This window comes from Papaver somniferum, chromosome 9 (assembly GCF_003573695.1).
Source record: "Papaver somniferum cultivar HN1 chromosome 9, ASM357369v1, whole genome shotgun sequence".
NCBI lineage: Eukaryota > Viridiplantae > Streptophyta > Magnoliopsida > Ranunculales > Papaveraceae > Papaver > Papaver somniferum.
The window spans coordinates 46,494,860-46,517,125 of record NC_039366.1 but is presented as its reverse complement, the minus strand read 5'-3'; the positions used below and the strand labels follow the sequence as shown (position 1 = coordinate 46,517,125).

General features: G+C 37.0%; 1 protein-coding gene across 1 annotated transcript; it reads right to left on the bottom strand.

Moving 5' to 3' along the window:
• Nucleotides 1-17,487: 17,487 nt before the first annotated feature.
• On the bottom strand, nt 17,488-18,318 carry LOC113309594 (the record flags this gene model as incomplete). The annotated part of the gene is made up of 2 exons (XM_026558045.1): nt 18,024-18,318; nt 17,488-17,606 (listed from the first exon to the last, which is right to left on the bottom strand). Coding segments are annotated over exons 1-2 (414 nt in total), but the record flags the coding sequence as incomplete, so codon positions are not given.
• Between the last annotated feature and the right edge of the window lie 3,948 nt (nt 18,319-22,266).

Genomic DNA, 22,266 nt, shown 5'->3' with positions numbered 1-22,266 from the left:
AAATACGAATAAATCCTGAAGAGTTGATGATTTGTTGGTGGAAGAATGATTAAATGCTGGCTTAATCATTTATTCAAAAATGCTCGTCTGAGCCTTAGGCGAGAAAACCTAATTAATTATGACGAGGCGAGGGACCGACCATGGAGTCATGAAACCGGCCCTGGGTTGTCACGTGACCGTCTGACGATCACTTCATGAAAATCAAAAGTGTTTGGAAGAGTTTTGGACCTAATACGAGCAATTGTGCAAATTAGGTCAAAACTGTGAAAATTGATGGGACCGGCTTCCGTGAGCCAAACAACCAATCTTGGTCGGTCAAGATAGTGTACTCGTTTCCCCAAGGCGTACGCGTCTCAGTCCTGAGAATTTTGATATTTTCTGGTGTGCAATTGAGCATCCATTCGAGAAAATATGCCAAAATTAGGGTTTCGACGAAACTGAGAAAAACACCATGAGATGATGAAAAATAATTATAAAATAAGGAATGAGGAGGCGTGGGACCGCCATGGTCAAGGCATGGTCGGACGGTCGTGACCACAGTCATGTGGTGCCTTTTCCTTAATTTTATAATATTTTGATGATTTTATGAAAAATTCATGAATTTTGAGAAATTTGATGAATTTAGGGAGTTTCCATGAATTGAAGGAGTTTTCATGAGTTCAGGGAAGAAAAAAATATTAAAATAATAAAAACAAGGGCGTGAGGGACCGTGGAGGTGCGGCCGGATGGCTAGGGCCCGGTCTCACGAGTTTCCCTAATTTTTTTAATATTTTTAGGTATTTTTGATGATTTGAGGGAATTTTTCCTAATTTGAGAGAAATACCATAAAATCAAGGAATTTGATGAATTCAAGGAAAAATAGGATAAATGATAATAAAATAATAAAGCAAAGGGCGTGTGGGACCGGCTAGGGCATGGTCGGCCGGCTAGTGGCCCGGTCCCACAAGTTTTCATTATTTTGTTTTATTTTATTTTATTATTATATGATGATTTGTGCAAAAAATACCATGAAATCAAGGAGTTTTTTCATAAAATCAGAGAAATAATAATAATAATAAAATAATAAGAAACCGTGGGGTGTGGGGCCGGCTGGGACCAAGGCATGGCCGGTTGGCCAATGGTCACGCCCCACACTCCTTTCCTTAATTTTATATTATTTGTATGGATTTATGGAAGTACCATGAAACTGAGGAGTTTCCTCGAGACGAAGGAGATTTGATAAAATGAGAGAATTTTCATCAAATCATGGAAAATAATAAAAATGCATTAAAAATATAAAACTGGCGTAGGATTGACCACGACACGGTCGGTCGGTCGTGTGTCCTTGCTCCCAGCACCCTGGTTAATATTTTTAATTATTTATTATTTTCTTCTCTATTTTGCATAGGTTCATCGTTTCGTTGTATTTTTGAAATACTCGTTCGTGCGGTGACTGTTAGTATATCGTCGTTGAATACACCTTCACCATTTGAATCGGGGTTTACTTAGAGGTAGTTCAGACGCCCGGTTGTTGATTATTTATTACTGATTGTGGAATTCGGTGGAGAATAATTCACAAAACTGAGCAATAATATGTTTATTATTAATTCATACGATCAGCTGAGGATTCGACTACAAATTCAGAATAATAAAGTGAGCATTACCATTCCATGGGATCGTAGATTCGACCATAGAATCGGAATAATTAAGATTTATCTATTACCATTTATGAGACCAGTTGTGGATTCGATCATGAAACCGGAGTAATGAGATAATATAGTTATTGCTATTCTATGAGATCAAGTTGTGGATTCGATCATAGAATCAGACAATTGTTTATTGCCATTCCATGGGACCAGTCGTGGATTCGACCATGGAATAGGAGCAATAATAGATTATTCTAGCAGAGCAAGCTGTCTAGGAGCATAATTATCCCGATATGAGCTTGTCGGTAAGTCATATCCTTTATATAGTCAGGGTAAACTTGTTGTTTGTTCCTGAAGACGTTATCGCTTTATACTAGCAGAGCAAGCTGTCTAGGAGCCGTCCATCTCGTGATACTATATAGAAATAATCACCGAAATTATTCAGTATTCATGAGATATGTCGTTGTCCAGTCGTGAGACTACATATCTACATGTACTCTGAGAGAAATTACTCTCCGTTGAGAATTCGATGAGAGACTCATGTCTCGATACTCATGTCTGATTTCTGAATCAAAGCTTCGTATAATTATGAGTTTACGATTTTAGTCTTTATCGAAAATCCACCATCTACAGTGTTGAAAGTACATCCTCACCAAGAAATTCCCTGCTATGTATACGGTGAGGGAAGCACAACAACTGGGGAGCACAAATTAAATTGGACTTTTCTAAAAATGTATGTCTATAAACTTGAGCAAGTTCTATGTTTTTATTACTTGTTTGAGTACTTATAATGATCCATGTACCTTGCTTATCGTTCATTTCTACCTAACTTGATTTGTGTTTAAGGTTCTTAAACGATTAGGTTTGAAAACATTAGTTCAGGATGTTTGGTACACATACCAAGTATGCATAACATCATTTAAAGCCAAAATCCAGGGGTTTAAGTTCGCAAACCCCGTCTGCATACTGCTGCAGGATACGAAAATTCGTTTGCAAACCCGTATGCATACTTGACGTCGATATTCGTTAAACTTATTTTGATCGTAAATTCTTCGTCCGAACTCGGATTGACCTCATTCTTTTTAACTCTCTTCCTCTTTGAATTCTCTTCAAAATGGATATGAGAAACATTGAATTTGGATGAGTTAAGATTGGTATTTGTCCTATCTCTTGTTTTTGATTATTTTGCTCCGCTTCGTTGCACTTGTTCTACTTCTCTTGAACTTGGGCACTTGGATTCTTGGAGTACTACTATTCTAAGCTAATTCATAGCTTTTAAAAGAATGTTGTTGGTGAATCACAAAGAAGGAAGTTCAAGAATGGAAAGTAGTACACAGTGCTATGGAATTCTTGAATGTTCACAATCATCCTTTGTCAACTATGGTGCATAGTCGTTATTATTGAATTTGTATGTTCTTCTTTGTTAAGAAAATCTTTTTATAAGCCTTTGGTAGCTATTATTGGTGTAAATCCATGCGAAAAAGATTGGTTATACCCTATAAGGACAAATCATCTTGTATGTGCATTACGAGTTTGTCTTGTTGCCTAGGAAACTTCTTATGAGAATTTATTCTTATTTTTTAGAAGGATTACTAGAGTTTGGAATAGACATTATTGTGATTACACATGGCTATGTCCAACGTTTTCATCTTCTTCTTTTTTAGGTTTTGGTTTAAAAAATTCAAAAAATATTTGGAGGATGATGTTTTTACAGTATTTAATCTTTATGATTTGTTATATTGCAACTTGTTGTGGGATATTGGTGTTTACGTCCGTGAACTATGTTTGTCCCATACTTTGTCAAAAGTAAAGTCGTTTATGATCGATATTCATGTATTGGTTAAAGAATGAATGGACTTTTGACAATTACAAAAGTTAAGCCTATATTGTCAATCTTTGACGGAAGATAGGTTACAATCTTTTGTTTGCAAGGATTATGTCTATTGAATGTCGTTATGCGAATAGTGATAGAAGATAGAATGAATCCTTGTGTATTCCACATTATTGATCTTTACTGATCCATATTTTATGTAATACTGTGAGGCTCAGTAATGTGTCTTATGTTGAGCACTAAACAACCAAGTTGATTATTTTTGATTGGCTTTGTTTTTGCTCTGTAAGGTACTATTTGTCGAGCATTATGAACTAAATTAATCATCTTGTTTGGTTATTTAGTTATTACTCCATAAGTTTTTCTTGTGTTGAGTATATGAACGGTTAAGCTAATCATTCCTTATGGTTAAACTTAGTCGTAGCTCCGTAAGTTTACTTATATTGAGCATAATCAATTAAATTGATCACTTTTTGTGTTTAATTTGGTTGCGTATTCCGATTAAATTAATCATGGGTTTACTTGTGATTAATTTGATTGAGTTTTTGGATATAAAATCATTCTTATGGTTTTGGTGTCCAATAAAAATCCTTTTTTTCTTTTGAAATTAAGGTCGCTCGTTGTTGTTCTCTCGGGAATGACATCAAATGGGGGAGAGTTCTTTTGAACTTGTGCTTAATGGTCATATCTTGAGGGGTGTGCGGCTGTGGAATTTTAGAGGGGTTATCTTGTATCTTTAAACTCCTTGATGAATGTTGTTAGCTTCGGCTATATGATTGCATCTAAATAAGATGATGTGTGTTTCTTTCTCTTAGTCATGAAATGTCTCTTACGGAAATTTCATTATGATCCCGTTCTTGTACCTTTGCCAATTTTATTGACAAAAAGGGGGGGAATTAATATGTAGTTCAAATTACAAATACATATGGCTTTCAGATCATTGTGTAAGGGGGAGTGGTTTTCATGTGAGATGGAGTATTGACTAAGGGGGGGTGATACATATCACCATAGTATTATTGTTGAAGTTGTGATACAATTGGACTTTGACACTATGTAATAATACTATGACACTGTATAACAATGATTGATACCGATGCTTTCTCATTGTTATAGCTACGGATCTTCAACAACGGTGATGCTAAACTTGCAACCTTTGGGATCATTGGAGTACTTGGAAGTGACGAAGATTTCGAGGAATGTTGAAGATTAGACATGTAGAATATGAGCTACTAAAGTTTCATTATCTTTTTGTATTCCATATGTATTGATAGTTTTTCACTAAAATTGACAAAGGGGGAGATTTTTAGAGCATTTGTCGGTCAAACTGCGTTGTTATCTCAAGCATGTTTGTCAATGTTAGTGATCAAAACTATAAGTCTTGGTTTCTAGTCTCTTACAGCTAAGTCTCGGACTAGGATAGTAAGTGTAGTTGATCTCAAGGACTTCATGGCGATTCATAATACAAGAAGAAGATATACTCAAGGAACCGGTGGAACTTCTCGACAAAAAGGTATGTGGAGACTTGAACTTATCTGTCACTCAAAAGTCTATCTATTCTATCTCCTACTCTTTGAGACAAAAGTCGTATGCTATATATATATAGACTAGATCATACACATTTGGTATTTCGAGCCGAGTATACCTCGCATATCTCGAAATATGTGTTGGTAAGATTTTCGCTTCGACCAAGTTTATCTTTACCTGGTGACGAAAGTCATGAATGTTTCAATCACTTTGAAAATTGCTTTGACGAGAATTAGTGTAACAACTATATAAGAATGTTTCAATGATTGGAATGAGAGTTTAAATTACATAACCAATGGATTCCTTGAACCGAAGTTTTTGAACTTTGTTGATCAAGAGAACCGGAAGTATGGCAAGTGCCAAGTTCGCGAACTGCCGAAGTTCTCAAACCCGAGAATTTCTGCTGGAGTTGACAAACTACTTGCGTGAGCCAAGTTCGCGAACCCAGTCCGCGAACCGGCGTAGTTCTCGAACCCGAGAATTTATGCTAGAGTTTGTAAACTCTATCCGGTGTCTTAAGTCCGCGAACCTAGTCTGCGAACTTGAGAAGGTTATATATCTAAAGATGATTTCTAAACTTAATCTTAAAAGACTAAGGAATGCATTTGCAAACCGTGGATATTAAAATTCATGAACCGATTCGAGTGAATCAAATCATCTTTGCTTCAATTGTGTCTTGTGTAGTTACATAAGATTTCTTTGCAATTGAACAACTCTCTTAACTAGTTAATTTGAGTCAATTGAACTAATTATGGTGAAGAAGAACATGGTTGGTATGAAAGGCTCATATAGTTAACCTCTTTGGGTAGACTATTGTACACGTTTGGGTGCGGTCAACAAACCTAGAAGCGTACAGTCATTTGTGTATGACAAGCTAAGTTTTCGATCTAACGGTTGAGAAATATTAGCTTGACTCTAAATCAGGTTTTCATCTAACGGTGAAAATTGATTGTTTTGTAACTAAGGCCAAACCCTGATTTGAAAGGCTATATAAAAGAGACATCTAGTATTGTGCAAAACTAATCCCCACACCTTACGTGTGATACTAGTTTGCGTGCTAGAGTCGTTTCTCCTTTAAACTTTGGTTTTCTTCTTCTAAAACCAGGTTAACGACTTAAAGACTTCATTGGGATTGTGAAGCCAGACCGATACTACTTTTATCGTAATTGTGTAATCTGATCTTGCATCTTCTATCATAACAGTACAATCATATTGATTGGATTGAGGTCGTGAGATTTCTCCGATAGGCAAGATATAAAAAGTAATCACAAACACCTTCGTCTCATCGTTTGTGATTCCGCGACATCTTGTTTCGCTACCATACGATTAAGATTGTTGTGAGGTGATTGATTAATCTAGGATGTTCATCGGGAATATACGACCGGATTATCAATTGGTTCCTGTTCACCTTGATTATTATCAAAAGACGGAACAAAAAACTTTTAGGGTTTTTCTGTGGGAGACAGATTGATCCTTTGATAGACTTGTCTGTGTGAGACAGATTTGTTTACTGTTAAAGCCTGCGATTTTGGGTCGTAGCAACTCTTAGTTGTGGGTGAGATCATCTAAGGGAATCAAGTGCGCAGTATCCTGCTGGGATCAGTGGCGTAGGGAGTACAATTGTACCTTGGATCAGTGGGAGACTGATTGGGGTTCAACTATAGTCCAGTCTGAAGTTAGCTTGGAGTAGGCTAGTGTATGTAGCGGCTTAATACAGTGTGTATTCAATCTGGACTAGGTCCCGGGGTTTTTTTTGCATTTGCGGTTTTCTTGTTAACAAAATTCTGGTGTTTGTGTTATTTCTATTTCCGCATTATATTTGTTTATATAATTGAAATAATACAGGTTGTGCGTGAGAATTAATCGATTGGAAATTCGACCTTTGGTTGTTGATTGATATTGATTGATCCTTGGACATTGGTCTTTGATACCGTCCAAGTTATTCCTTGTGTTTGATTATAGACTCGCTGATTTCTATTAGCTTGAGTGAATCAAAACAAGAGAGAGATATTAACTCCTTGAGATACTTTTACCTAGATTGAGTCTAACTGTCTGGTTGGTTCTCTAGAAAGTGTTTCGGAGTTAGTCCATACAGATTGCTAAGAAAAATATTGGGTGGTGTTGTTAGACCCATGCCTTTTCACAATCAATGTTAGCTTGGTAACAAAGCATTCAATATTCACCGTTAGATGAAAACCTGATTAGATTGAAGCTAATATATTTCAACCGTTGGATCGAAAACTTAGCTTGTTACACACAAATGAAATGCACGATTTTAGGTTCGTGTAACCGTACCCAAACATGTACATTTGCTGGTTCAACAATAGTTAACCAAATGGTTAGCCATATGAGCACTTTCATATCAACCATATTCTTCTTCACCATAACTAGTTCAAATGACTAAAATGAACTAGTTAGAGAGTTGTTCAATTACAAGGAAATCTTATGTAACTACACAAGACACAATCGAAGCAAAAACGATTTGATTCACTCGAATCGGTTCATGAACTTTATAGCCACGGTTTGCATTTTGCATTCCTTAGTTAATATAAATATAAGTTCACAAACAATCGTCTTTAGATATAACCAACTTAAGTTCGCAGACTTAGTTCGCGAACTTAAGTTCCCGGAAGGAATTCTCAAACTCCAGCAGATTTTCTCGGGTCGAGAACTTCCGCCAGTTCGCGGAATGGGTCGCGGACTGAGTTCGCGGAATGAGTTCACAACTCTTGTTCCGGTTCTCTTGATCAACAAAGTTCACAAACTTCGGTTCAAGGAAAAAGGACTTATACATATATGTATTACCACACGATGCTTATATCCATCATTGGTTATATAATCTAAACTCTCATTTCAATCATTGAAACATTCTTAGAGGACGTTATTATATAGTTGTTATTCACAAACTATTTTTCGTCAAAGCAATTTTCAAAGTGATTGAAACATAACATGACTTTCGTCACTAGGTAAAGATGAACTTGGCCAAAGCAAAAGCTTACCAACACATATTTCGAGAAATAGATAGGCGAGATAAACTCGGCTCGAAATAGCAAATGTGTATAATCAAAGTCTATATAGCAAAACGACTTTTGTCTCAAATATAGGAGATAGAGCAGATAGACTTTTAAGTGATAGATAAGTTCAAGTCTCCACATACCTTTTAGTCTATGAAGTTCCACCAGTTCCTTGAGTAGTTCTTCGTCTTGTATGATGATTTCCATGGAGTTCTTGAGCTCAACTACACTCTATCCTAGTCCGAGACTTAGGTATAGTAGACTAGAAATCAAGACTTATAGTTTTGATCACTAACATTGACAAACATGCTTGAGATAGCAACGCATGCGAGTTCAACCGAGCAATGCTTTAACAGGAAGACTCTCGGAGGATATCACCATGGCACTAGTAGTAGCCAAAGCAACAAGCTGCAAACACTAGGAGGAGAAAAGCAGGTACCTTCGGCAGCGGAGCAGGAGTTCCAACTTGGGTACTAACTTGGCTCATCAATGGAGAACCGCCATCAACATGAAGGTTATCACCTTCCACAGAACCATCACGGTTAGGACTAGAGCTATCTTTGGAAAAATCTTTCTCAATATTCATCTAAATAGGGACTAAGGGAAGTGTCCTCGTCATCCGGCTCTTCCCCAAAAGCCTTAGGATCCTCATCGTATTCTTCAACATTGATCACAACCTTCAACTTACCTTTCTTCTTGGAAGACTGTAGAAGAACACATGCGCAGGCTAAGGATCAGGGGAAAAATACTAAGGAATCTACAAACACTAAGGTAAGATTATAATCCTTACCTCCGCAGGTGTTGGATTAGTCACTTCAATCGAATCCGTCCTTTTCCTTGTCCCGGTAGCTACGGAGTTACCAGCAGAGCCCGGAGCAGTCCCAGCAGAAGAAGCATGGGAAGGCTACAAAAAGAAGTACCGAAAATACTTAGGAAAGGCCGCAAGACAAAAATGAAAAAAAAAACGTCCACAACAAACGAAGCTCACCTCGTGAGAAACAACATGGTTGAACATCCAAGGTTGATATTCATCATACTTAGCAGGCAGAGATGAATCTGTACGAGGGGCGCTGGGATCTGTGGTAGTAAAATCATAAGCCCAGGGACCCACAACACGAAGAGGAGTACGCGCCCAACGATCATCATGGTCCAGACGAATGCGATCAAGATTTGGCAAGAAGATCTTAGCAGAATAGGGAATGACAGTCAAACCAGTCTTGTCAATCTCCTCCAACAAACGAAGGTTATTTCCTTCGCTAATCTTCTTAGCAGTAACATGGATACGGCGCGGACCAACACTCTAAGGAAGAAGATTACTTTTCTGCATGGCATCAACATAAGTAGCATTGAAGTTGGCAGGGGTGTAATCCTCCTGCTTAGACCTCTCAGCAGCAAAGGGGTCATAAGACTTCAGAGTAGTCTTATCCTTGCTACGGTACCAGCACTATCGAAGGGCACGCCAATAGTTACCGGTGAATTGCATGACCCCTCAAACTTGAGTTTTGTTCACCGGGTCATCCCTAGTGGACAAAACATCATAGTAGAAGGGATCCTTTCTACTAAACAAAAGCAGGAGCATACCTGTGGCCAACTAATCAACACTGATCAACAAGTTATTCTCATCATAAGGGAAGCTCCGGATCAGAGATTCAGTAAGAACGTCAGGGACATTAACAAAGGAGATGTCAAACTTATACAGGCGGAAAGACTTGAAGATCTTAGCCAAAGACAAATGGGCGTAGCTATCTTTGTCACGTAGCTGCAGCCTCTGAAGCTCATAATGAGGTGGGGGAGGAGGAAGATCTTCAACAACAACCTCTTCTACCTCAACATCCACATCCACCTCAGATTCCATAGCCATCTCATCTCCCGCATGCATCTCAATATCCTTAGAAGATGGAGAAGGCGTAGCATCAGGATGATCCATACGCGGAGATGGCTCAGTAGACGATCTAGGCTTCGGATCTCTACGCACGGGATTCTTCGGGAGTCTCATAATCCCTATCACCAGCAGAAAGCACAGTTCTTTAACAATGACGGACACAAATTGCAGTTTGCTCAAAAAAGAATTTGGGGAAAAAACAAACATACTTTGGGCATGGGTTTATCTAAACCAACCAAAGGAAACAATTTAATTCTTCCACAAAGCGAAACGAAGGGTTATTAACCATCATGATCGGAATTGCAGACGATGAAAGGTCATGGCATGATCATGGTGAAATCACAAAATGGAAACAAACCCAAGTTCTCATACAACATGAAGAGGCAAAGGGGAATCGAAATTCTCACATGCAAGATTAATAATGACTTCAAAAATCATAGAAAGGAAAAACAGAGCAACACATGGAGAATATGAAGAGTTTCAGTAAAGCCGGAGAGCAGCACATACTAACCTGTCGATGAAGAAGGAGCAAAAGCTTTTGGGAGTCGATGAAAATCCAACAATTGGAAGAAAACGAGACGAGAAAATGTCTGAGAAAGGGATAGAGAGTGACAGTTCGTGAAGAGAGGAGAAAGTTAATGAAATTCTTTCTTTTATTCTCTTCTTATAGACAGCTAGAGAATCCAAAAATTTGGATGTCCCGAAATTCAAGGGGAAGTTATTACATGAAAGGACATATGGGGACCACCCAACCGGTACGTGCAAAAATGGCAGCGCTATGGAAGTTGTTTCTTCCAATCCTACCAAACGGTAGAATATGAAAGAAAATGGGCAAACTGTGAATATCAATATTCTGCGGAGCACGTGTCACGGTTTTAGTGGTCGCGTGCAGGATAACTGTGTAGCCCTCGCTACACAGAGGAATCTGAGTAGCAGAAGACGCCTTCGCAGATCTACTTTATCCATCCCAAGGAGGGATACCTCAACGGCTAAGATGAAAAAGTAGAACCTAGTCTAGAGAGAGGCAGCTGGCGAAGGGACAGAAGTAGATGACATATCCAATCAGCATTTAATGCACAAATCTCTTATCTACACGCCAACCAAAGCACGTGGAGAGAGATGAGATGGCAGGATCTCACTGGCGAAGACTAGCGGTGAATGAATGTACAATCTGTACTGAGGCTGGGTAGTTCCCGAAGGAACGTGGTTCAGCTGAGGTGGCAGAGTCCAACTGGAGAGAGCAAGCGGTGAACGAATGTACCATTTGTACGGAAGGTATATCAAGAGACGATGGACCCAAAGACAACAAAGATATATCTGGAGCAGAAGGGACTATAAATACCAAGCTTCACCAACAAACAAAGGCATCCAATACCTAGGAGAAGAAGATCCAGTCTTAAGCCTATACCTCTTTAATGTTTAGAACTTAAGTATTTACTTCAACTTGAGTTCTCTCTAATACTTTGGGAAACATTTAAGATCATTGTAACCATCATAACTTAATACAAACAATCACTCATTACCCCGTGGACGTAGACAAAAGTCGAACCACGTAATCTCTTGTGTCTCATGATAAAGCATTTACTTCATATTGGTATTCTTTGTTATTATCGTGATCTTGAGTATCTTTTATTACTTAGCATAATCAGTTCAGAGGCATCTATACTACTTAGTATCTGATCCCCTGAGTTGTATTCATTACGTAGACTATGGGAAAATTAGTAGTCACATCGCATTCCAGGGGTGCCTTTATATTTCTCCTTTTAAGTTGCGCAGGTAGTACGAACCCTTCCCTGCAACATCATGTATTACATATGGTCCTCCTCATGTTGGTGCGAATTTTCCCCATTTCTTTTGCCGTTGATATTGCGGTATAGTACGTAGCACATACTGTCCCTCTACAAAGTTCCCAAGTTTAACCTTCTTATTATACTCCCTTACTAGCCTGTGCTGGTAATTTTCCATCCTTTGTAATGAAGTTTCTCTTCTTTCCTCATGATCATCAAGCCTCTCCAACATCATTTTCGTTGTAAGGTTCTTCTCCCAGACTTCAGTCTTTGTCGTTGGCATGATTATCTCTGTTGGGATTACTGCTGATGTGTCAGAAGACCGACTTTGTTTTACCGCAAGTGCACGGTGTCGAAAATTTTGACAACAACAAATGTGGTTCGTTCCCACGAGGAGTGTTTCTAAATTACTTCTAACTAATACAATCAACTTCCTAATCAATATCAATTCAAGAAGAGATTTTCTGAAATGTATATTAAGAAACAAGCAAATAAATCGGATGCTAACAAAATTATTAAAGTGATGAGCAAGATGAGAAAAGGTTAAGGATCCGGGAATCCTTTATAGGCTTGGTTTACTTGTGATTTATCACGGGTGTCTATTTTACTCATGTAAAACGGCAATGCCTGGCTACTTAAACATGGAAGATATGTCATTAAGATTTATTGATAATCGACTAAGAATTGTTTGATCTCGACCTAAAAGTAGACACCCTAAACACTACGTATACATGGCATACAAAGTTGAAGAATGTTCATTAATCTATAAGAAATCAGGTCTCAATGGGGTTGTCTATATAGCTTACCTATGTAGTATACTTGGCATAAAACATGAAAAGATCAATAAAAACAATCACCCAATAAGAGATACTCAAACATAAAATAAAGCTTTTGATTTGAAGAAACTCTTGTTCATAAACACAAATAATCTAGCCTATAAGTTCATCCTTTCACCCTAACAATGGTTTAGCAAGTCATGGCTTTCTCAAAAACCATAGAAAATGATATCGAAAATAATAAGCTAAGTATGGTGAAGCAAAGAAAACGTAAACCTCGTTTCTTCCCTGTATGCGGCCTCCCCTTGAATCTTTCTCTCGATGCATATTTATAGGTGTTCTGCAGTCATCCAGCTGGACCATCCAAGCATTGCCAAAGCCCAATCCAGTCACAAAAAGGTCGTATACCAAACCCATTCAGTTCAAATACCATTTCCAACTCCAGGCCATTACCATGTCTGCATACAACTAATACAATCAATTTCCATTCACTGAGCTTCTAAATTTAGGCACTCACTTCCATCGACCACAACGCTTCTACCAGTTCAACCAAGCACCTTCTTCGCAGCATAATCAAATCAGTCAACACTCGGACCCCAACTTCACTTTCTATCTTCACACCAGCACCAGCTTCTTATTTTCTGTCTAATCATCACAACTGACTGCAATAATGCCATTGAGTTCAGAGCTGTACAACAATAGCAACAACACTAGTGTTTGTAGGGAACACTAGAATCATCACCACTTTGCAGAGAGCTGCTGCTGTTCAGTTCAACTTCCAACCATTGCAGACTTCAAGTCATCACCAGCAACATTAGCTTTGTACCTCAAACAATCACACCCAACAACATCATCAGACAAACCCCTTTCTCCATCTTGTTTCAGCTCAAAATCTTCTTCCATTGTTTGATTTATTGAGACAATTTCTCAAACACATCATGTTCACTTGTCTGGTACCAATCCAGCTAACATCGGACCACCTCAAGACCCATCTTCAGATCACGGAAAAACGCCTCCATTTGGACTCACACTTCACTGCTCAAACTACACCAATACCCCCTACTTTAACAGCCACCATTCACAACTTTCCCAGATCAATTGAATCACCACCAGCAAAACACCAACTCCATTTGTTGTTTGTTGTTGACATCTGCTACCTTAATTATCTCAAGAACAATGAATTCCAGTTTGCACCAGAAATCTCCAAGTTCAATTGTTTATTGCTGTTGCCGCTGTTGACTGAATTCGAAAACAATAATCTAATATGGCAGCCAACACCAATCTCGGACGACTTAGAAAACCCCCAAATCTTCAATGGATGAAATCCATTTCTTCTTTGTTGCTGTGCATTTTTTCTTCATTGAGAACTTTGAGTTAAACCCAATTTCAGTTTAGGTCAACACCCCCAAATTCCATTAAAAACAGTGAGATCAAATCCCTTATTGCTTGTAGTAGTCATTCCATTACCACCAAACCCATCTAAATGATTTGAAACATCTATCAGCTTAGCCCACATCTCGATCTCGCACCATATTTCTCATTTTACTTCATCTGTGAATGAACCCTGAAATGGACAGTAGCTCCATCATTAAACTTCTTCACTTGTATCCGACGATGAGACCCAGAACTGATGTCGCCATCAAATTCCAATCCCATTCATTTGTATTGATCCACAAAGTCTTCATCTCATTTTCGTCTGAACTTGGAAGATACAGAAATGAGTTCCATTTGATAACAGAGAAGAGGTTTTTCCGTAAATGAGATGTGAGAATTAAACACACCACAGATGTGGTTAGAGAATATACACGTCCCACTTCCCTTCGTCACTAGTGGGCCGGGTTCGATTGCATCACATACATGAGATGGCATGAGCCTTGAGTGGTGCTGATATAGGAATACCAGGCCAGCCACATTCAAGGTTCTTGTGCAGTGAGCAGCAACATTGGTCCTTGTAGTCGCAAACGCCAATTAAACCATTTATCTTCTAAGTGATCGAACTCCTTGTAATTCCTAGAAATGACTTAAACCAATGGTATTATCGAAATATAGAGTCCTACCTAATGTAAATATGGGAGTACAATGTCGCACTTTCGTGCTTATCAAATACCCCCACACTTATATTTTGCTAGTCCCGAGCAAAATAAAAAATAGACCCGCTCAACAGCTGATCATATACAAAATTTCAGGACCCGCTCAACAGCTGGTCATCATGAATTTTTTTTTAATTTTTTAATTTTATTTACAGACCCGCTCCACAGTTGGTCATGAAATGATAAGAAAAGAAAAAGAAAAAAATAGACGCGCTCCACAGCTGGTCATGAAATGATAAGAAAAGGAAAAATAGACCCGCTCCACAACTGGTCATGAAATGTTTTTTTTTTTTTTGATAAGAAGACATTTATTTATATATAAGCTGAAGTTTGCAAAATATACAAGATAGGAGTTAATCCAAGATTAATTCTTTCTAGGATGTTTGACATTACATTCCCATTTTCATTATCCGTGGAGAAATAACTGATTTTCCTACATCTTACTTCTTTAGCTAATTTGTCTTCGAAATTAACATAGGTTCTAGATTTATACATAAAGAAAACCGAAACACAATGCATAAGAGAAAATTTGCATCTATTGATGCTTGTCTGAGACCTCCACGGTTGGTTTTCAGGATCTGCTTCACCTTTCAAAATTTTCATCAAGATTTGACAATCACTGATTATGCAGCAATTTTGTAGCTTTAGTTCCTTCATCCACCTTATCGCCTCAATTCCGTCTTTTGCTTCAGCTTCTAAGGGGCTGGAAGCCCAGCTGCATCCTGCTCGACAATGTTTTCTGGTCCCTGTTTATCAAGAATAGAGATTGCATATCCCATAGTGTAATCAGCTTCAATAAAAGAGGCGTCAGAGTATATAAAGTGACTGTTGTAATGAGACTTCTTAGCATTGGTAGAAACATGACCAGCTTTACTGTCCATATCTAGACTTAACTTCAGGTGGGATGCTCTAATATTATCAATCAATTTTTGCACATCAGGCACTACATTATCAAAATGCACACTGTTCCTATATTTCCAGATGGACCACAAGATAAAAGAAATCAAATTGTGCTTTTCATTAAGAGATTTAACATTCATCCAGGTTTTAAACCATTGCAAGATATTAGTATTTCCACTGTTAAGGTGGATGTTATTCAGATTAAAAGCTTGCCGGACCTTCCTAGAAAAGCTACAATTCACAAATAAATGCATTTCATCCTCAACATTCTGATTATCACACATCATGCAGTATGGTTCAATATCCTTAACATATTTAGACATTTTTTCCCAAGAGCAAGAGCATTATTCACAACTTTCCAACATAACATATTCACTTTAGGGGTAATATTAAGTTTCCAAATCTGATTCCATAAATTAGCTTCATCTTTGTCAAAGTGAAGATTAGTCAGGTAATTATAAACTGATTTAGTCGTGAGATTCCCAGAAGTCGTAGATTTCCATCTGATTCTATCATGTTCATATGTATTAGTAGCAACAACTTTAATAGCATTATGATAAGCAATATCAGTGTAGTAACTAATAATGCACATATCCCAATATCTGTTTGCATTCATAAGATCACAGACATAATTAGCATATTACAGTCATAAATCATAGGAGTTAAAAGCTGTGTTTGGTTCGGAGCCAGAAATCAGTCCAAATGTTAATTGTCTCACCATTATTAACTTTCCAGACATAATTGGACTTAATAACATCAAGTCCTTTTTTGATACTATTCCAGATCCACGAGTTCTTATGCTTTCTAGTTTTCTTTAAAGGGTGGTGTCTTCTGAAATATTTATGCTTAAGAATTTTTTCCCACAATTGTTCCTGATTGTGAAGTAACCACCAAGCCAGTTTAGTGATTAAAGCTAGATTATGTTTATGCGGGTTTCTAATCCCTAGTCCACCTTGCCGAATATCTTTATTAATACTAGGCCAGACTTTAGGATAATAACATTTTTTATTATTCTTTTTCTGCACCAGAAATCTTTCTGAATCTTATCAAGATTATCTAAAGTTTTTTTAGGAAAAGCGAGGCACTGCATTTGATGATTAGGGTAAGCACTAAGAACATGTTTTATTAAAACAGTGCGACCAGCTTGGTTAAACATTTTTCCAATCCAGCCTTGAAGAACAGTGTAATATTTGTTAAGCAGAGGTTCAAAATTATTCACTTTATTTTTATCAAAGAAAAGCGGAGTTCTTAAATATTTATCATTCTTAGAAATTTTTCTAATTTTTAAGATTTTAGAGATAATTTTACAATGTTTGTTATGCATCTTAGGTGTGAAGTAAACACCCGATTTGTTAAAGTTTACTACTTGACCAGTCATTTCACCAAAAGTGTTAAGAATATTAACTAAATTTTTAGCTTTAGGAGTTCTTTTAGCTTTAGCAAATAAAAAGCAATCATCAGCAAAAAAAAAAGGTGTGAAACAGTAGGGGCAGTTCTAGCTACTTTGACACCAGTTATAAGTTTATCTTCCTCAGCTTTATAGAGCATTTTCGAAAGCACTTCCACGCAGATAATAAACAGGTAAGGGTACAAAGGATCCCCTTGCGTGATTCCTCTAGAAACAGTGAACCTTTCACCGGGAACATCATTCAAACAGGGGGTTAGTCCTCGAGTGATTTCGGGGAAGTTGAGTGTATTTTAAATCTCAGGGATTTTGAGAGAGTTTGAGAGAGTGTAGGGAGTTTGAGAGAGTTTTGTGTTTTTGAGTTCAGGGAGTTTGGGGGAGTGTAGGGAGTTTGAGAGAGTTTATTAGAGGGAGTTTGGGGGAGTTTGGGGGAGTTTGAGAGAGTTCACTCCTAACTCATTCTCTTTTAAGAAACAATAAACCCTTATTTGCAAATAACATTGATCTTTAATCAAAAGAAAAAAATAAATGAAAGTGATCATATCTCTGTATCAATAGTATGTTATTTTGTGCAACGAGATAATTTTTTTCCCTTCAATTTAACGGTCTCCATACAATTCTAACTCCCTTTGTTCACGAACATTTTCCCACATATCATCCGCTATACTCTTTCTCCATGCATTAGCTTCTTGACGTTGTTGTTCTTGAGTTTGTTGTGTCAAAATTTCATCGTCATTTACAAGCGTTGATGGATGACTATCTTCCTCTTCCTCTTCCTCGACCGGAAACTCATCTGAACGGCATTATTTTCGTAAGAAGTTGTGTAGGCCTGCACAAGCTGTCATTATCTCCGCTTGCACCTGATACGGAAATGGAGGTTGAGACTTAAAGATCAAGAAACGAGACTTCACAACACCGAACAATCTTTCAACTACATTCCTCAAAGAAGCATGACGCATGTTAAATAATTCTTCAGCCTTTTTCGCATGATTACCCGTACCAGAAAATTCTTTCAAATGATAACGTTGGCCACGAAATGGTGTTAAACAATATCGTCGGTTTGCAAACCCACCATCCCCCAAGTAATATTTACCTGAATAAAACACAAAAAGAAAACTTCGTCAAGTAGAACCCGAATATAACTTAACCAAAAAACTCAAAACTTCACATTAGATAAAAGTAAAATTACCTTGCGGTATTTTCAGTCCATTTCTTTTTGTCATTGCGTCGTTAAGTATTTTCGAATCATGAGCAGACCCTTCCCATCCACTGAGCACGTATATGACCTCCAAGTCGAAGTTGCAAACCACTAATACATTTTGAGATGTAATTCCATGTCGATTCCGATAAACGGCTGCATTTCTTTTCTCTACCATTGCTGGGATATGTGTACCGTCCATAGCTCCAATGCAATCCTTAAAGTAAGGATAAAATCGTGTACTCTCACGAATTTTAAATGGAGTTGCACTTGTTGGCTTAGCCATCATCCTCGGAGCTATAGAATTTAAAGCTCGCAACATCCTGTTGAAGTTTTTACTAACTGTCCACCGAGAGCGACCAAATGTGTCACGTATTGTGCAATATCGTGAACTTTGGCCAACAACGAGTAAAAATGTACCAAGCATTTCTTCAATAGAAACACATCTTGTATCACATAATGATGTAGTTTCTCTAATGATACAACATAGTTTTAGAAAAATATCAGGGTACATCCTATAACTTCTTCGAAAGTCTTCTGGGTCTTGACGCAAAACTCTCCTTATATAGTTATATCCAAACAAAGTAACCGGGCGTCTCATTGGTCTTTCAATACGCTGACTTTGTATGTATTGCAATTGCTTGTTTATATCCATCAACCATGAATGCACCGCTGAAAGTATATTCAAAAATATGGATAGTTCAAATTCATTATTGCTGCTTACCTCTTCATCATCACTGCTTTCTTCTTCTGTATCAAAGGCTTCATCTTCATTATCAGTAGATAAATCCAAATCAGACATGTTCACCTAAAAAGATGATAAAAGTACTTTTTTTTATTAGAATCATCATTATTTCAAAAGCATAAACGTATATGTATATAGAAAATAAGCATATAGAATATAAAGTTCATAAATTCAATCATAATGACCATAAAGATGTCAACCTATAAAAATTAGTAGCAATCAATCCATAACAATAAGTTCTCAACTAGGAGAAAAGAAAAATTAAATACTAATAGTTATGAAGAAAAACGATCAAATGTTGTAACAAAGCAAGGATAGTAATAACACCAAACAGTCTAATGTAAACATGATAAAAAAAATGTGATACTAGATTACACAGTACTAACACGCAGAGCTACTTAACCAAATTGTTAATCAAAGAAAATCCCTTAGCAACTCCTTACAACAAAAGCACCGTATGAATTGGCTAAAACACGCCAATACCGAATGAAGTACGCCATTGTATTGAACTTTGGCATATAGAATAGAAGAGAAATATGTGTCTAAATAAGAGAACTTAACAAGTGATAGTGATTCTCAATGACACCCATGCAAAGTAGCAAGCCAATTAATGCATGATGACATAACAAATTATGAAGATAGCTGTAAAGGAATTCTATTTCACCGAAACACAGTTTCAGATTGTCCAATCTTTGCAGTACTAATACTTACCTGATCCTCTTGAAATTTTTACGGTAAACTTACAACTCAATATTCCACAACACAATCAAAAATCATAGCATTCCAACGGTTCATTAAAAAGATACATTACTCAGAACCCGACTACTTTCAATACGTGCATACAAAATTCAGTTCCGGATTTCTCACACTTTGGTGTACCTAAAGTGATCAGAACTTCATGAAATTTCTACAGTAGGAAACCTTCATATATACAAACATCATACTAAAATTTCAGCTTTGTCCGATATGCGGAGAATGAGATAAATAAGAATCGGTCCCCTATTCGGGATTTAAACTCAGCAGACCATAGTCATATATTGTGCAAGCTTTGCAGTAGAAAACGTGACCTGATCCGCGTGAAAATTTTACTGTACTTCTATAACAAGGTAAACTACGACATAATCAAATTTCATCATATTCCAACGGTTGAATTTAAAGATATCATTATAACAAAAGCACCGTATGAATTGGCTAAAACACGCCAATACGGAATGAAGTACGCCACTGTATTGAACTTTGGCATATAGAATAGAAGAGAAGTATGTGTCTAAATAAGATGACTTAACAAGTGATAGTGATTCTCAATGACACCCATGCAAAGTAGCAAGCCAATTAATGGATGATGACATAACAAATTATGAAAATAGCTGTAAAGGAATTTTGTTTCACCGAAACACAGTTTCAGATTGTCCAATCTTTGCAGTACTAATACTTACCTGATCCCCTTTAAATTTTTATGGTACACTTACAACTCAATATTTCCACAACACACTCAAAAATCATAGCATTCCAACGGTTCATTAAAAAGATACATTACTCAGAACCCGACTTCTTTCAATACGTGCATACAGAATTCAGTTCCGGATTTCTCACACTTTGGTGTACCTAAAGTGATCAGAACTTCATGAAATTTCTACAGTAGGTAACCTTCATATATACAAACATCATACTAAAATTTCAGCTTTGTCCGATAAGCGGAGAATGAGATAAATAGGAATCAGTACCCTATTCGGGATTTAAACTCAGCAGACCATAGTCATATATTGTGCAAGCTTTGCAGTAGCAAACGTGACCTGATCCGCGTGAAAATTTTACTGTACTTCTATAACAAGGTAAACTACGACATACTCAAATTTCATCATATTCCAACGGTTGAATTTAAAGATATCACTATAATCAAATCATGCAATTTCTTACCAAGATCTTTTAAACCACAAATTAGGGTTTTGACAGAGAGAGAGTACCCACAAAAAAAAAAAAACTATACACACAATCAAAATAAACAATCATGGAGATCAAAGATATTGAAAACAATCAAAACAGTACACAAATCAAACTATTATAAACAATCATGGAGATCAAAGAAGAAAAAAAACATACCTGGAAAAAAACGTTTCCTCTTCTTTCTCCTATGGTTTTCTACGCACCAAACTCCTTCCCAAATCTCTACTCTTTTGAGAGATTTGTTGTGAGACCAAAATACACTAAAAACTCCTTCGAACTCCCCAAAGCAACCAACTCCCTAGTATTGTAGGGTTTTATGACTAACAGGGAGTTCAAGAGCTTTTTTTAAACTCCCCAGCGACTAACAGGTGTTTTCTAGAGAGTTTAGGAGACTCCTCTAAACTCCCCCACGACTAACGGAGATTTGGAGAGACTCCCTCAAACTCCCCCAGGACTAACAGGAGAAAACCTAAATACATTAAAATCTCTCGAACTCTCCCACGACTAACCCCCTGAAAAGAACAGAAAAAGAAGTTGTAATAACACATTGCATAATAAGATGGCAAACATCTTCACATAAACCAAAAGAGAGGAGAGTTTGACTCAGAAAATTCCATTCGATTCTATCAAATGCTTTAGAAAGATCAATTTTTAGAGCCATCTGGCCATTTTTGTTTTTTGAATTCTTCATAGTGGGTAAGATTTAATGCGCAACTATGATCTTATCAGTAATTTGACGACCAGGAATGAAAGCAGATTGGTTTTGATAAATAATCTTAGTAAGCATAGGTTTTGTTCTGTTTGTTAAGATTTTAGCTATCAATTTATAGATAGTATTACTAAGGCTGATAGGTCTAAAGTCACTAGGGGTGGAGGGGTTTTGAACTTTGGGAATAAGAGTTATGTAAGAATAATTCATTTCTTTAAGTAAAAACTTCTTCCTGAAAAAATCTTGAACAAAGTTAGTGATATCCGATTTCACTAAATCCCAGTTTTCTTTAAAAAAACCGGCAGAATAACCATCAGGGCCAGGAGCACCCCATTGGTTCATGTTGAAAAGAGTATTTTTTATTTCAAGCTCATCAGGAATCTTAATAAGACTATTGTTATCAGCTTCACCAATACAAGGTTTAATAAGACTGCTTAGTAAGTTAAGGTGTTGCGTATTGTTAGTGGTGCTAATTGTTTTAAAATGTTTGATAAGCATATTATATAATTGAGTGTTGTCATCAATCCAGAGACCAGTATCATCTCTAAGAGTGTGAATATGATTAATTCTTCTTCTGTTGTTAGCATATTGATGGAAGAAAGATGTATTACGATCAAAGTCTTTAATAAATTTATATTTCGAGAGGTGATTCCAGTAATCATATTCTCTATTGTACTAGACTTCTAAGCTGTTCTGAGTATCTTTTATTTCTAACATAGGTAAATGATCCATAGAGTGGAGAAGTTCTATTTTTTTATTAAGATTTTCGATATTTTGAAAAATATTACCAAAAACAGATCTGTTCCATTCAGAGAGAGTGTAAGAAAGATCTTTAA